Here is a 17,605-nt window from a genome sequence, read left to right as displayed (position 1 = left end):
GAATCTTCTAGAAGAAAGCACCTTTGTTACCCGTAAATCTGACAAAGCCTCAGAGTCGTTGCCCCTCCAAATTGAGAAGGGTCACTTGAGGTGGTTTGAGCATGGCATGAGAATGCCCTATGGTCAGCTCCTGTTGGAGTAATACCAGGTACAGGAGGAGACCCCTGGACAGATGCAGGACATGTTTGAAAGAGTGAATCTTTCAGCTGGCCTAGGATCACCTGGGGATCACCTAAGAAGTGCTGGAGACTGTTGCTGCAGAAAGGATGGTCTGATACTGTCTTCCCAGCCTGTTACCAACACAACCCTCACCAGGACAAGCAGAAGGAAACACATGAGCTGATGGACTATATGTAAAATTACAGAAGTCATACAGATTATGGTGGTACAACAAGAAACACTGCTGCCTCAAAGCACCTGGGATATGTTTCAAATTTGGGATTTTATCCCTTTTTACTTTATGTGAAGTTCTCATATTCTCCCCATGTTCACACTGGTTTCCTCCAACTGTACAAAGAGAAGCGTGAAAGACGGCAATAATCAGTCACTTCTGTACCCAGACTTACCTTAGAAACTATTGGACCTTGACTTCTGTTGGAAGCCACTCTTTGTCACACACATATATATAGAACTTGTTTTGTATCTGGAAATGCTTCTGATCATGAGAATGTGTGTGCATGCTTGTGTGACATTCATAAGTCACTGCTGAGCAGGGAGGAAGAGTAGAAAATAAGATAAGACCAGAAAATCAAATTAAGATCACTGGTTGCATTAAATAGTGCACCAACATATTCACAGAAGAGTGAACCAGGTGGTGTCAAATGAAATCTAGAGATTGGTAAAAAAATGTAAAAGAAAATGATGAATACATCTTAAAACATATAAAAAAAAAAGACCACAGCTGCATCGCATGTCATTTCATCTCATATTTTCCCTGCTTCTCCTCGAGGCATCTCACAAAATTTTGGTTTTGTGTGTCTTCTAGTATTTCTGCTTTCAGAACACAGACGAGCACCCCTCTTCTTCACTCCTTTCTTGAAATTCTTGCTGTCTGCTCAAGCCTTGCGGTGTAAAAGCAAATTTAATACTACTGTGTAATACTATGACTTAACAGCTCAATGGACTTTGGAAAGTAGCTGAGGAAGTCAAAGTGACTTTTAAACATTAAGAGAGAACCAGTTTTCCTTGAGATACATGTAAATCTGAGGCAATCATGCTGGTAGAAGATCTCAGCCTGTTATGGGCACATGGATAAGAGGGTGGTGGTGTGGAAGGCAAAGGATCATATACTCACGACTTTCCATGGCAAAGATAGAGATGTTATGTATGGCATTTACTTCTCGGTCCAGCAGCTTGGCTGTGCTGATGGTGCCAGTGGTGGCATCAATGTTGAAGTACCTCTCAAGATCCGTGTTCCGATCTATGGAGTACCTAGAATTTCAAAAGACTTGATAAGATTTGTGAAGATAATGAACAGTTGGTCTTTCACATTAAAATTTCCCACATTTTCACAATTTAAAGAATGGAAAGTAGAAAAGTCAGGTAACTGATAAAAGATTCTTTGTCTTACAATGCATTATATTTTAACTTGCATATATATGAAACATCAAACCAACACACACTTTAAAGCTCATGAACATTTGTTTTCAGATTTTTTTCCCCTTTTACACTTGAGCGGCACAAAAGTCTTTTCATTAAACTTTTACCGTGCCAAGACAGAAGGGAACACTGCACACAGAGGAAGGGTCTTTTGAACCTACTAAAATACACACCAAAGAGTAAATAAAATATACTGTAAAAATACGAGGAAAAAATTGAGTGTGTCATTGTACAACCATAGTGGTAACTTGCAGATAAATTAGGTTACAGTAATATACAACAAGATGTCACAAGACCAGCTGGTGGCATAGTGGTTAGACCTCCTGCTGTTAAACCCAAAGACTGCAAATTCAAACCGCAGCTACAGTAGTCCTGAGCAAAGTAGTTACCCTCAATTGTTGTAGTAAAATCACCCAGCTCTATAAATGGGTAAAGCCTCAGAAAAATGGAATCTAAAAGATATGCCACCAGCAGTCAAAACATAGCAGAATCTTTACACTATACAACTATATTAAATATTACAGTCAAGGTTGAAAATAATTTTTTTTTAACCTCTTGAAAAACTAAGCCATTTTATTTGTACCTTGCTTCAGAAAAGAACATCTGTCAAAGGAATAAATGTAAATGCAATTAACTTTAATCAGAAAGTCACAAAGCACATGTTGTGCATAAAAAGAAGAGCAGCTGGTAGTACAGTGGTTAGCGGTATTGCCTTTGGATCCAAAGGTATGAATCAAACCTACTGACTTTGAGCAACGTCCTGACCCTAAAATTGTTCCAGTAAAATTATCCAGCCATATAAAAGGGTAAATAATTGTAGACAGCTTAACACTGTAGGTCGCTTTGGAGAAAAGAGTCAGCTAAGTGAATAAATGTAAAAAACTGGAATCACGTTAAGACTTTCTTGAGTAGTTGAGTTGATCTGAACTTTGGTGTTACAGTGCTAAATGCTGATGTAGTACAAAATACATTTTAAATAAATGAAAAGCAGAAGATATGTATAATAGCAATTTTAGCATAAGAAACATGTTGGGGAGGAGTTACCTGATGGCACTGTTGGCAGAGTCAGGGTCATGTGCAGTAACAGTCCCGATAATGGTGCCGACCGCAGCGGCCTCAGAAACTGTCATCTCGCTAAGGTGGAGGGCAAAGACAGGTGGCTCATCAACATCCTCCACAGCCACCTTGACCATGGTGGTGTCACTGAATGGGCCAAGGGTTAGGAACTGGGGGTCAATGTTCCGGTTTGTGGCCTCAATCCGCAGTGAGTAGATGGCCCTTTCCTCGAAATTCAGGGGCTGTCCATGCAATAAGAAGTATACATAAAAATTTATGTAACTTTAGAATAATAAAGAAATGGGAACATACTGCATATATATATATGTGTGGGTTTCTTCCCACACTCCAAAGACATGCTGTTCAGGTTCCCCCATAATGTGTGAGTGACAGAGAGAGTATGTTCCACTAATGGATGGATGAGTGACCTAGTGTAAGTAGTGTATCTAGCAGTGTAAGTCACCTTGGTGAATAAGTGAGTGGGCTCATAACACTACATAGAGTTCATTGGAAGTCGCTTTAGAAAAAAGCATCAGCTAAAGAAATAAATTTAATGTGACTGTGTATGAGTGTGTTCAACAAAATCACCTTATTTAAAATATACACTCTCCAATGTAATTGTGCATAAAACGTCTGTCAAATCCCTGGTTTCCCATTGTCCTAATGCAAATAAATCGTAGCTTTGCTTACGTATTAACAGTGCAATGCGCCCTCAGCTCACAGAAATATCATTTATTTAGATGTCTTTATTGACTTCCAGGGCTATGTGATGGAAAATTATTGACTGGAAGAAAACTACAAGTCAGACTGGAGACAAGCCTATTTTTAAATAGTTTTTTCAGATGTTCATTTGTTTGGCCTGTCAGCTCCAAAAATGACTGTATGCAGTGATACTGACGGCCCGAATTCGGGTTGACAGCGACATGACATGCATACAATTAGTGGTACAAGCTCACACATTGACATTTCTATTTTTTTTCCTCTATATTTTGGCATGCACATAGCACAATGGGAGTGCAAAGACAAGATGTCCACCCCCCCCTACCCCACACACAATTAATTTTCGATTCCACATTTGTTAAGACCCAACAGGCTGAGGGAGTTTGGCAGTCATTCAAACATGAAGGCTGACAATTCAAAGTGGCAACTTAATTAATTAGGTTTTTACTTTATTTTATTTTAAATTTACCAGTGAGTAATGCAGGACCTGGGAGCTTTGAAAAACAAGTTTTCATGACTTATCCCCTCAACAATATACTATGCATTTATGAGGTGTTAGAAAAGCAATCTTTATTTTTAACTAATAACTGACCTGGCTTGGTTTCTACGCACAAGCACACAATTCACCTCTTTGGTTTACTGCTGCACTACAAATGTTTGCTGACATACTGATCTTGGCAAAGTCACGAACTGAAACCGCTCATCTGAATTTTGTATATGCGTGATGTCATCACCCTACAAACGATATGTGACTTTAGATAAATCATGTACTATACAAAAAACAAACAAAAAAATTCCATCACTGTGAAATCAGTTTGAGGAATGTGAATAAATGTGTCTTCTATATAATGATCAAAATTACATAGCTCAAATGTCCTGGGCTTGCCACAAACAGTACAGTATATACCTTCTGCAAGGTTATCACTCCCTCCTGTGTGCCTTGGTCAGTTGAAATTCTGAATGTCCCGAGGCCATCCCCGTCCACGATTCTGAAGTCCATTTCTGCATTGGGGCCCAGGTCAGCATCAACAGCTTTTATCTTGGCAACCACGGACTCCACGTGGAGGGACTCCGGTACGGTGTACTGGTAAAACTCTGTCACAGGGATTACACAATGTAACAAAAATTTTCCTATATACATCTTTTGCATTTTCCATTCAGTTTTGTTATATTAACCATACTTTTGGCATTATTTCGTACTATATATCAGTTTTTAGAAAATTGTTCATATTCTTGAATTCAGCAAATTTTGGCAAATTTTCACACCAGGTTCCAAGCATCAAATATTCCAGTACTTTTCAGGATCTGATGCTTTTTAGAATGTGCCGATGCTTTCTAGAATGTTCTGGTGTCTTCTAGAATCTTCCAATGGCTATAAAGTACCAAACAAAAACTGACACTCTAGAAGAACTAGTGTATTTTTGTATTTCAATTATAATCAACACAAAAACTGACATAAGTAAGAAATTTTGTTGCATTTAGTTCTCCCATCTTCTACTCAGCACATTACTTTGCTCAGCTTTCTGATATGTCTCCATCACAAGGTGTATAACAATGGGGCTTTTTATGCATCATGCAATCTATAATATTGCACCATCAGCATTGATAAAAATACAATTATTGAGTGCTATTTGACAAACTAGACTGAAATATGGATATGAGGGTATGGATTGACTGTTTCTGCAGAACAATCATTAAGGAAATCTCCCTATTACTACACTATGGGGCTAATACAATAGGCAATAAAGACTTCAATTTTGAACTGGCGTAGTGTGCTGAAGAATACATCTTTTAGAGCTAATTCAGTTTATTTTTAGAAATACAAAGAACTATGAGCAGGTCAGACTGCCAGAAATGAAAGAATAGTCTCACCCACACTGAAGTGTGAAAGAGGTATATGAATAACAGCAGGGCCTTGCTTCTGACTTGTCTAAAATGTCCTCATCAGCACCCACACACCCAGTTTTAGCTAAGATCATGCTCATCATGACAATGGAAGCAGCTCATCATAAAAGAGTTCTTCATATGGGTTATGATAACTCATCAGTCATCAGTCTGCAAATGCTTATCCCCCCATGCTGCTGGTCATTGAAAATGCCATACAGCTCTCCAGTCCTCTGTAGAATAGGAGGCTACTCAAAGCATGACCACAGTTACAGTCTGCATTGGACCTTAAGCTTTAATAAACTATTCGTTCTCCTTTGTGACCTTCAACATGCAGTGAGAGACAGTGCTCTACTTTAACTCTGAATGCCACTCACCGATCAAGTGCTCAACCCTAATGGCCAGTTTGAGAACCATGCTTGAGGTCTGAAAACCTTTAAAAGTAGCTTTATAGCACTTATGAGTCATCATGAATAATATGTACTATAACACACTGACACATGGTCCCTGTATGGTACTTTTAAAGAAACCAATACATTACATTGGCTTAAATAGGGATAAGGAGATGCCAAAGCTACAATTTGTGTGTTTGAAGGAAGGTGTTCTGTATACATTGTTACACATTTCAGGAAAAGTCCGCCATAAATGAAGCAAATGCATAGACATTATGTGCAAAGGAGTAGTAGGTGTTTTGGTCAGAGCTGCTGGAGTTTGGGTTAGGGTTACAGCCTTAATTTTACAGTCTGCATTTCCTGGATGCAAAACTCTGCTCCTGCTGTAATTCTCTTAAGCAATGTACTTTCCCAGGATGCTCCAATAAACACCCAGCAATAATTCTAAGTAGCTAAGCATAAAATCTAATAATAGTAATGTTGAACAACTAATATCTGCTAAATAAAGGTTAAATGTCAATAACAGTTCAAGAAATGAAAGGCTACTCGCAATGAACCAATGAGTCTTACTGTGGGAGAAACGTGGTGGGTTGTCATTTACATCTGTGAGCATGATGGTGACTGAGGTGGTGCCTGAGAGCCCACCCATCTGGCCCACCATGTCCTTCGCCTGGATAACCAGTACATACTCATCCCGTGTTTCTCGATCCATGTTGGGGAGAGCTGTCCGAATTACACCTGAAGTGGGAGGCCATGAGGGGAGGTGAGAGTTAGACTGCAATTAAAAACAACATGACTTGTTGTACACACTATGCGTCACAATCTTTTTAGAGCTAAAATCTGCTTTTTAAGACAAAAATAGTGTTGCATTTAAAATATGGCTGCCATCAAACATTAATTCATACAATGGTAAATCATTAATTATCATTCAATCAACAATCAATTCAACAATCATCATAATTATCATTAATGTGCCATGGTTTCATGAGTGCCTTGTGCAGGGGGGCAAAACCTGTGCTTATTAGGAAACCGAAAACCTGCAGCAAAGTATTTTCTCGCCAACTTGAACTGACCCTCTCTCTCCATCCCGTAAAACACAGCTAGCTAAGCTACAGCAGCAGAAAAGGTCTAATAAATGCCAAAAAACACTTTATACCCAGAGAATGTGCCCAGCTGATGACATTAAATAACACGGGGCTATTTCCTTTGACTGGAATTATTTGTCTTTGAGCTGAATTGCCAATGAAGCTATTTAGGCTAAATAAAAGCAGTGCTGGGGAATTTACCAAATTAGACTAATAAATCAATTATACTGCATTTATCAAGTGTAGTATTTTCAGACCTCTAGGCAAAGCTGAACTCACAATATGGACCGCAGATCAAATAGCCTTTTGCTCTCTTCTTGCTCTGAGTATGGCCTATATACAATTTAAAGCTCAGTAAAGCAGTTAAAGAGGAAGAGAGAACAAGAGACAGAAATGAAGACAGAAAAGGAGATGAGGGGAGTCAAAGACAGGAGGCCGCAGTCTTCTTGGAGATGCTGGAGGAGTATTCTCTTATCTGTAATGAAGGACTATTCCCACCCCACTCTCCATCTTCAGGCTACAAACCACAGTCCAGAGGTCAAACAGGTTGCATTTGTAGACATTTCTGAGCAGAGAGCTAAGAAATGTCACAGTGACCACAGGATTCAGTGGCCAGTGTTTTAACCCTTGGGTTGTGTTTGAGACCATTTCTGTTTTTGGTGTTCTTGTCCAAAACTGGGCATCACATTTTAACTATTTATAAAGCCATTATAAAACATACATTGTCACATAATGTTGAGTTAAACCTTTTAATCAACTTTTAATCATAAAGAGTTATTATCACAAGTTCTACACTTCTGCTTGGAATTTATGCTCTATTTATCTGAAATAATGCCACTGTGTGTGTGTGTGTGTGTGTGTGTGTGTGTGTGTGTGTGTGTGTGTGTGTGTGTGTGTGTGTGCACTATTGAATTCGGCATTTACACTTTTTTCTGTTTATTGCAGTCTCACCCATCCATTTTTTTACGACCTGGTAGATCTGACTGGACATACCACTCATGTACAAAATTTCAACTAAACAGAACATTCCTAGAAAATGCCTCATGTGATGGATGTCATGAAGCCCAATGGCAATCAGATGAAAGACACCAAATGGATAATAAAAGTTGACTGGAACACAACCTGAGGGTTGAAATTCGAACCCGTGGGTAAGAACCTGCTGTATACAGGATGCTGCTGTTGGAAATAAATTCAGCTGTACATACTGTGTAAATGAAGTTAATGTGTGGAAGGGAGAACTTTCCAGAAGGATAAAGGTTAGGCATGCAATACACACACACACACACTAGGTCTTTCATTTACCCATTCATAATTGCATATTCTTCAGCATGACATGTCACAACATGTTGAACTGAAAGCACACAATGAACGTGTTAATCTTGGTGATAGATCTCCAAGCTTAGCATTCCAACCTTTTCTCCAGGAATTTTTTTTTTCTGAATACATTCTTTACATTTGCTTGTCAACCCATTAGTCTTGGCATCTGTATAACCATCTGCTTCTTTATCACACTCTTCAGATATTCTTCAATTTTGTTCTTACTGTATAAAAGTTAAATATGTAACCTCACTAGCAATTAAAGGGGGTGTGGTGGCGCAGTGGGTTGGTCCTGATCCTCCTCTTCGGTGGGTTTGGGGTTCGAGTCCCGCTTGGGGTGCCTTGTGACAGACTACGCCCTGTGTGCCGGGTTAGGCTCCGGTTCCCCATGGGGCGAGTGGTTCAGACAGACTAGCAATTAAAGAGTACATTCACAAACCCTGCTTCCCCTCTTGGAGTGACTGTAAATTTGAAACTAGACATCCATCAAGAAGTGGTAGGTTTTACCTTCCAGCTGTTTATTCCAGATGAAAAGCACCAACAATGTATGCATAGTAATTATGTACACAATTTAAACGGAAGGAATACAGCAACATTTTTAGCCTATAGATTATTATTACTCACTCAATAATGGCATGTTTCTCTTAAGAGCAATTTACAGACTGACTTGTTATACTAAATTACTTACAGCTATTTATAAACTGCATATTTTTAATGGAATAATTCAGGGTGAGTACTTTGCAAAAGGTAGTACCGCAGACAGCGAGATTCACACCCGGGACCTTTGATTGCAAATCAAAAGCAATGTGGATGAGAAGATGGAGAGATTGATGGAACATGTTAACTGATATTTAAGTCCTAACTGGCATTCTCATGGCTACATATGTACATAGAGTCCATAACCAGTCACTGAATGCTTGTTTTTTTTAATTACCGGAGACTTCAGCAGAAAATTTTCTACTGGCAGCACAAAGTATGTATTAGGAAAGGGGTCGTTTGCATTTAAATATTGCACAGAACCAAATCAAATAAGCATTTAAGTTTGGGACACAGGTCCAATGTCCATTTGTACCATTTTAATCTTGAGGGAGCTGAAAGTTTATTTCATAGACTCCAGAACTTGAAATACCACAGTGTAAATGCAAAACTACTTTTAGAAGGACTAAAAAATAAAAATGTTTACGGAAAATTTTGTTATTTTCAAGAAGTTGGAGAAATCTCTTAGTGCCAATATACTTTAAATCATTTGTCATTTTACCTATTTCAAGTTTTTGTAAAAATAGCTGTAGAAGGAATGGAGGCAGAAAAAACTCACAAGTTTAATTTTTCCTCAGATAATGGTGTTCATGTCTAATGATTTTCCCCAGCTATGTCAAGAATATTTATATGATAATTTAACACTTACCATGGTGAACCATTTCTGTTATTTATTTAATTTCTGATAGACAGTGTATTAGTATTCATGCCAAGGCTTCGATTGCAGTATGTATGTATTCCATTTCTCGATAATATCCACTTAACATTTTTATATCTTCAACGTTAAATTCAGCACACAAATCATTGTGAAGCTTCTCACCAGAAAAGGGCCAGATGAAGTTTACCTAAATAGTAATATAGCCTGTTTCTTCCCTTGTGGTAAGGGAAGTACACTAACATAAAAGTGGAATAGGGAGATGGAGATATACTTGTATCCATATATACATATTTTCACACATGCAAAAATAGCTTCTGTTCTGAAGATATGGGGGATCATTGGGCTATTTTTTACCCTGGGTGCATATACAGTCAAGAAACTGAGTAACTAGCTGGAAAAAAGTATTTACTGCATATTCACCTGTCTTAGGTTCCACTGAGAAGTATGGCTGTCCTTGGAGGATGCTGTAGACCACCCTGGCGCTGTTTCCATACGTAGGGTCATCGGCATCTGTTGCCACCACCTGGATTACGGAGGTTCCTGTGTGTATGTATATACAGTAATAACAAAAAAAGAGACTTGGAATACATCAAGCATCCCCCTAAACTCAATTGGCATTCAATGCTAAATTATACTTCTATTGCTCCACTGATGAACACTCACAATCATACTTTAATGTGGTTTTAAAAATTGGAGAGATTAACTTTCTATTATTTCTAAGTGCTCATAAAATAAGACTGGGAAGTGTTGCAGGTTTTATAATTACCCATCATTCAGTGAATGATTTACACCTGAGACTGAGGGTGAGATGGCTTATTGTTCATATAATAACTTCAATCCTTGCATTCATTGCTGAGATCGAATTAAAAGTTGTTAAAACTTTAGCCAAATATCCTAAATTCCCACAGCTGTGCTTGGTGTGCATTTGTACAAAGTAAACAGATGTGAACTTCACTCATTTACATGCACACATTTGACAGATCCTTTTCTTCAATGTGATGTAATATTCAGTTTATTCTCAAGGTCAGTTTTGATTATGAACAGCATTAGCTTCATAATTCCCATGTTGGATGTTTAAGCTTCTTGTTCATGAACATGCGTAGTTTTAATATTCATGTGTTTTCTTTCATTTTTATTCTTTAACTCATTGGCTGATCATCATATTTTTCTATTTATTTGTATATATGCATATATGCATATATACAAATGCAAAAACAGCATTTTTACTTTACTACCAGTTAATCTACAGAGCGGTATCTCTGAGGTATTTAGGGCATGGGGTATATCAAGTTGTAACCAATTAAACCAATTGTACCTAATTAAATCAATTATTTTATTTATGCATTATTAATTTTTTATCAGCGGGGCAGAAGTTACCATAGTGTTTTGAGCTGCAGCCTTGCACTTCAAGGACCCAGATTCGAAACCCACCTCCAACGGTAGAACTCTTGAGCAAGGTAATTACTCTCAATTACTCCAGTAAAAATTACCCACCTGAATAAACTGGCAAAGATTGGTAAGTTGCCTAACACTAAAGCCACCATGCCCCCCATTTCAGGTATATTAATAAATTTACATTCATTTATTTATCAGATGCTTTTCTCCAAAGCAACTTCCAACAAACTCTATGTAGCATTATCAGCCCTCACACCTTATTCACTGCAGTGACTTACACTGCAAGATACACTACTTACACTGGATCACCCATCCATACATCAGTGGAACACACTCTCTCTGTCACTCAGACACTACAGGGGAACCTGAACAGCATGTCTTTGGACTGTGGGAGGAAACCCATACAGATACAGGGAGAACATGCAAACTCCACACAGACTGAGCGGGGATCAAACCCACGTCCTCTCACATCACCCAGGCGCTGTGAGGCAGCATCACTACCATGCCATGCCATGCCACTGGTAAAAGCATTTTTTTTCAGGTTGTGCTGATACCTATGAGATAAACATGAAATAACACACTGCAGGTGCTCAAAAGTTGTGGAAGGAGATGACCAATTCAGGGCACATTTTAGTTATTCATTTAGCAGACACTTTTCTCCAAAGTGACTTACAATGTTAAGGTTAGAATTATTTACCCATTCATACAGATAGGTAATTTTATCTGGAGCAATTTCAGGTAAGTACCTTGCTCAAAGGTGCTGCAGTCAGAGGTGGGGAGCAAACCTGCAATCATGGGAGCCAAAGACAGTAGCTCTAACCACTACACTACCTGCTGTCTGGTATTAGATTCATTCATTATTTTTATTTTCGTATTTTATTGATTTGGTCAATGTTCAGCCAAAGCACCATACAGAGAATTGCCAGCAACACAAAGTCAGATAGTGCTTAAGGATGCCGCCCCCCCCCCAACAGGACAGAGTATTTATGTCAAAAAAAGGACTACATTTTGACTGCATGATCAAAGCATCTTCAACTTTTTCAAGCTTAGAACAGAAAAAAATGGTCCATTATGGTGTCAAAAAGAATATGGCTTGCTTCTGGTTAGGTCAGTCATAAACCCCCTAAATGATTAAAAAAACAAAAAAAAAACAACAACAAAAAAAAAACCATTAAGATGAGATAATGTTCAGGCCCAAGTAGCTAGACAACAAGGTAAACTGCAAGAGACAAACAAGGTTGGCGTGTTCCGGCATAGGTGTCAATAAAGATAAAGATGCCAATTAAGTAGACACAGAGTTCATCATAGAGGATTTTTCAAGAGTTTTCCACCAAGTCAAGAGTGATCTCAAAAATGCTATCTCATTTCAAAAAGCAAGTCTAGTCTGTTTAACAGGTTTATGTCAAGGGTGGGCTGACCCTCAGTTTCACAAATTCAAAATTAAAATGCTTGGAAGTGAAATATAATTTAAGCATGTGACATATAATATAATGTTGTGTTATTTATTCACATGTAATTAGTCTTTAAGACATTAAACTACTAGATAAGTTCTGAAAGATTAAGTAACATTTATCATAAATAGCCACTAAAATAAAAAGGTGTGATTTTAAAATATTATAATGATTACATGTTGCTGTTCAATGCACAAGGCACATAAAAGTAAATTCCACTTCACTATTAGGTTTTGTTTCACATTTACAGCAAAGCACCTAATAAAAGCTGCTAGAGGCTTGTATGAGCATTATTTATACCCCTTTATTGGATTTTGAGCTCAGAGGATGCCAAGATTGGCTCTCCCATTTTCAGTCATAAAGTGGAATTAAGAGGCTTGGGGAGCTCCCCAGTTTGTGTCATTAGGAGGGGAACAGTCTATCCAGAGAGCCCATAAAGTCAGTGATGTTACAAAATCAGTGGAGCCCCAATTAAATAAGCTCTGAGCTGACACATCGAAGCTGATAGCCTCCCTATTCTCTGTACAGACAGGCACCGAACAAACGGGGCTTAACTTTCAAATTAAATTAAAAGGCGGGAGCAGGTTTTAATGGAATATTATCATTCTGCAAAATGTTGATTGGTATGCAAAGGTCTATGTTGAAAATCAGGTTTACCCACAACGTGGGATTTAATCCTTACCTAAACATAATGAGCAGCGAGCATTTGTGTCACCTTGAGTACTCCTTTTATAGTCCGCACAGTGGATATGACAGCAAATTCTTATTGCTGTTAATAGGCAAATATCCAATGAACAGCAACTAAAGATGTTTTCTTATTTACAGTTCTGTAAACAAAGAGCATCTGTCTTTTCCTTTTTTTTCATTTCTGCAGCTTGTTGACATTAAAGTTTATTGTGAGCAAATCTATCCGCATTTGAATGGAGTCAGAGAGGGGAAATAAAATGTTTGCTACAGGAAGTATTTAGTTGCAGTCCTTGCAGCTAAAGGTAGCACTACTGATTACAGATGCTCCTCGACCTACGATGGTTTGACTTAGGATTTTTCGACTTTACAACGGTGAGCTGGAACCATACTTCAAATTTAGATTTTTTTTTCCCTGAGCAAGCAATATGCGTTGCGATACTGTCTTGCGATGCTGGGCAGCGGCAGCAAGCCTGTAATGGCCATCGCACGTATGCTAGGCTATGATGTTTGGTAGGTTAGATGTATTAAATGCATTTTCGACTTAGGATGTTCTCGACCTACGATGGATTTCGCCAAACATAACCCTGAGACAACAAGACCACCTGTATTGACTGAGAAAGGGCAATTCCTTTTTCTGGAGATAATAAACTGTGCAGTTAAATTATATAAAAACAATATCGGTGTCAACCTCTCACACACGCTCCATTCAGTCACTACCAGAACTGACAAAAAGATCTGATCAATTTCAGTGCTAAAAAGCTGCAAGTTTAGAGAAAACAGGAAAATCACAAAATAACATTTTGCAGCACAGTATGTAATATAAAGCAAACCTTTACTGAATGTAAAAATAAATATTGTAAAAAGGCCACTGTTACTGTAAAAGGGCTTAGGAGACAGAATTGGAGAAGACACAAGATTTATTGCGCTGAGACATAGGGTCAGCACCTGCACTCACACCAGTCTATTGCAAGGTAGCCTCACACTCACCCAGTCACTTACACAATTATGGAGTCGCACACTAAAAGTAATTCAGAATCACCAGTTCACCAAAAACACATGTGTTTCGGCTGTGGGAAGAAATTCATATGAACAGAGAAATTCCACACACGAAGCTGGATTCAACCCAATATTCAAACAGACCCAGGCACTATGAGGTAGCAGTGTTGTCCACTGCACCATCATGCCACCCTTAATGTAGGTATGCTGTGTAGTTGTTTATTTTTAATTTTCATAAACCACTTATAGGGACAAAGGCATGGTGGTCCCAGTCCTATCCCAGAAACACAGGGTACAAGGCAAGGTACACCCTGGATGAAATGACAGCCCATCACAAGCAACACACTTGCACACACTATGGGCAATTTGAAGTCACACACTCAGCAGAAACAAAGGTCTTTGGACTGTTATGTGCAGAGTACCTGGAAGAGACTTGCATGAACATGGGAGGAACGTAACCATATATAAACTGAGCTGGGTCCACCACCTTAGCCCAATGCCATTGGGCTACCCATGCTAAGATTTTATAAATAAGTTATATTTATATGTAGAATGTTCTGTTGATCTTGTTTATCTATTTAAACATCCACGTAGTTTTCCTCGGAAACTTGGTTTAATGCCTTAATGCTGTCAACAACCACCATCAGGCTAAAAGCCAACTACATTGCATGGAGTTTGTAACATGACTTTAATTTAAGGCATGTTTAAATGAATCAATGAAAAACTATGAGAAAGCGAATTACCTTCTTTTGCTTTTTTATTGCAGTGTAAATTGCTTCATACAGATACTTGCAACAGAAGTGATAAAAAGCTCAACTGCTGTTGAGAAGACAAAAATAAATGGCGGTGCACAAATGGAACTTGGGTTGCACTGCATAAACATTCACTTACATGGAAACAAACTACATCAGCACTACCCTAAAGAAATATTTGATCCATAAATGCATTGCATTACAGCTAACACTGTTTTAGTAATAAATGAGAAGCATTTTGCATAAACATTCAGTGGAGTAGTTTAATGATTAGGTATTAAGATACAATTTACTGAAGCACCTCTTAAGAGTGGTCAGCAGTTTAAATAAAAAACATACTGGCTGTTTTTTGAAATTTTGTTGACAAAAGCAAGACAAACATAAGAATCTTACTTACAGATTCCAGAACACCCCTTATTGTAATAAACACAGTAGGTGCATGTGAGTTTAAAGCTTCATTGTACAATACATTGAGTTCCTTACATAGTAAAAGTAATAGTTTTCATAGAAAGAGTAATGGTATTGGGGTTCTTGGTCAAGATGCCTCTTCAATAAAACTTTTTAGTCTATAAAAGTGTTGCTGAAATGCCAATCTAGAGCCTTGATTCCAGTCTTTCAAAAGGGGTATTACAATGAGAATGTGTTCTAACTATCATTAACCTACATCTTCAGCCTTAGTCATGGCCTAGTTTTGGGTGACCAAAGAACATGATTGCAGGTACAAACACCAGAAATAAGGTTCCTCCTTGGAACCACGAGACACACAGCCAATGAAAAGGTGCAGTGGAAAGCAAAGAATCAGAATCAGAAGCAGAATCAGAACGAGCTTTATTGCCAAGTATGTTCACACATACAAGGAATTTGTCTTGGTGACAGAAACTTCCACAGCACAGACAGAATGACAGTGACAAGACAGATGAGAAGACAGAGTATGTGTATGAGGGATAAAAAATATATAAAAATATAAAGTACCCAATATACAAAAATAGTCACTAGACACTGTATGTATATACAGGTTATGTTCTATACAAATGCAAGGGAGTGTGAGTAAGAGATATGATGTGATAAATAGTTAAAAATATAAATAGCGTTGTGTATTGCACTGGTTTACTCTCTAGGGGGGGATTTAGCTGTTCATGAGGTAGATGGCCTGAGGAAAGAAACTTCTTGTGCCTGGCTGTCCTGGTGCTCGGTGCTCTGTAGCGCCGGCCAGATGGCAAAGGTTCGAAGAGGAAGTGGCCTGGATGTGAGGGGTCTAGAATGATTTTGCTAGCCCTTTTACTGACTCTGGACGAGTGCAATTCTTGGAGAGCTGGGGGGGGGACTTTTGGAGTTGAATCCAAAACAGCTAGGGACAGCTGGTAGTATAGTGAGTATAGTGATTAGAGCTATTGCCTTTGAACCCAAGGGTTGCAGGTCTGAACCTCACCCCTGGGTGTAGTACCCCTGAGCAAGTTACCTATCCTAAAATTCCTCCAGTAAAATTACACAGCTGTATAAATGGATAAATAATTGTGACTTCAATACTATAAGAGGCTTTGGTGTAAAGTGTCAGCAGAATGAATAAATTAATCACTGCTGGAAGAGGAGCTTGTTAAAGTGGTTGAAAGCTGGGTGGAGCCCAATTGGATGAGGTTCCTGGCCAGAACATGTTGGAGAAATTAATCAGTTTTTCTTAATACAGTAGAAGTGCCAGGGAGTCAAAGCTGATACTGACAACCACTGATATGGTTTTCATGTTGGGAGGGGGGTATGAATGAGGTTTATCATTGCCTTCTTCCATGCATGGCTTTCAACTATGGAAGAAATCCACAAGGCAAGACCCAAAACCGTGCAGGATACCAACCATGCCACATCACATTTTTACTAAGGTAAACTTACTGGTTCACTAAATTGAAATAAATACAAAGAAATAATGTGGATGCCTTGTCAAGTTATTCACACAGAAATACTTTTGCCAAGCTACAGTATGTTTCCAGACACTGTACAAAATTACAATAAAAATGATGCAACATCACATTTAAAACTTTTCTTCTGAATATAGCACAGACGAATCATATTATAATTTTTCTCACAACTCTGCTGTCAGATATAAGAACAAAATCGATTTTAAACGCATTTCCGTATCTCTTTGTTATACCTTACAACAGCTGGGTGCTTAAACCACAGCCCAGTTGGCTGGACTTTTAGCTGCCAATCGGTAGAGGTCCTTACAAGGAAATGGGCACCAGGTGTGGCCAAGTAATCAATCAATCAATCAATTACCATTTGTTCAAGTCATCATTGCAATGTGGTCAAATAAAATTTTAAGACAAGGTTGAGAAGGTTGCCAGGGTTTTATGGTTAATATCAGTATAAACCTCAGTGAGAACTTATTTTAGAGATTTTTCTGTACAGTTTGTCCCCTACTTGTGAACTTCTGAGTAACAAACTTTCCACTGATCAACTTTGCTATGCTGTATTTACATTGCCATGAAAAAAATTTGCCCCTTTCTTGATTTCCTCTGTTACTGAACATTTTTGACACTGAATGTTTCAGTTCTTCAACCAAAATGTAATATTAAAGGACACCTGCGTGAACAAACAACACTTTTTTAAAAAACCCATTTCACTTATTTAATGTACACCTTTATCAAACACCAACAGCTCCTGTGTGAAAAAGTAATTGCCCCCAGTTGTACATAATATTACACTTCTATATCGACCATTTTGTGCCCATCAGCGAAGTGCTGCCACTCTGTTTCGATCTGCCTGTACACATGCACATGTAGCATCCCTCGTTCTGAGTATAAATCATACTGCTGTATTTGTCTAAAAAATACCTGATAAAGATGTAAATAAAGATGTTTGTTTCTCT

At 38.3% G+C, this 17,605-nt stretch overlaps 1 protein-coding gene across 2 annotated transcripts in view; it reads right to left on the bottom strand.

Moving 5' to 3' along the window:
• LOC108942200 (cadherin-7-like) overlaps positions 1 to 17,605 on the bottom strand; it is a 74,820-nt gene that overhangs the window by 19,006 nt on the left and 38,209 nt on the right. For both annotated transcript variants that reach the window (XM_018765347.2, XM_018765348.2), the window contains exons 4-8: positions 9,888 to 10,007; positions 6,222 to 6,389; positions 4,283 to 4,470; positions 2,644 to 2,897; positions 1,295 to 1,431 (exon numbers count right to left, since the gene is read on the bottom strand). In XM_018765347.2, coding sequence (XP_018620863.1) covers positions 1,295 to 1,431; positions 2,644 to 2,897; positions 4,283 to 4,470; positions 6,222 to 6,389; positions 9,888 to 10,007 — 867 coding nt within the window. The remainder of the gene's footprint in view (positions 1 to 1,294; positions 1,432 to 2,643; positions 2,898 to 4,282; positions 4,471 to 6,221; positions 6,390 to 9,887; positions 10,008 to 17,605) is intronic.

The sequence above is a fragment of the Scleropages formosus genome, chromosome 5 (genome assembly GCF_900964775.1).
Source record: "Scleropages formosus chromosome 5, fSclFor1.1, whole genome shotgun sequence".
NCBI lineage: Eukaryota > Metazoa > Chordata > Actinopteri > Osteoglossiformes > Osteoglossidae > Scleropages > Scleropages formosus.
Note: the sequence above shows the minus strand (reverse complement) of the source record. Positions and strands in the feature narration are given on the sequence as shown.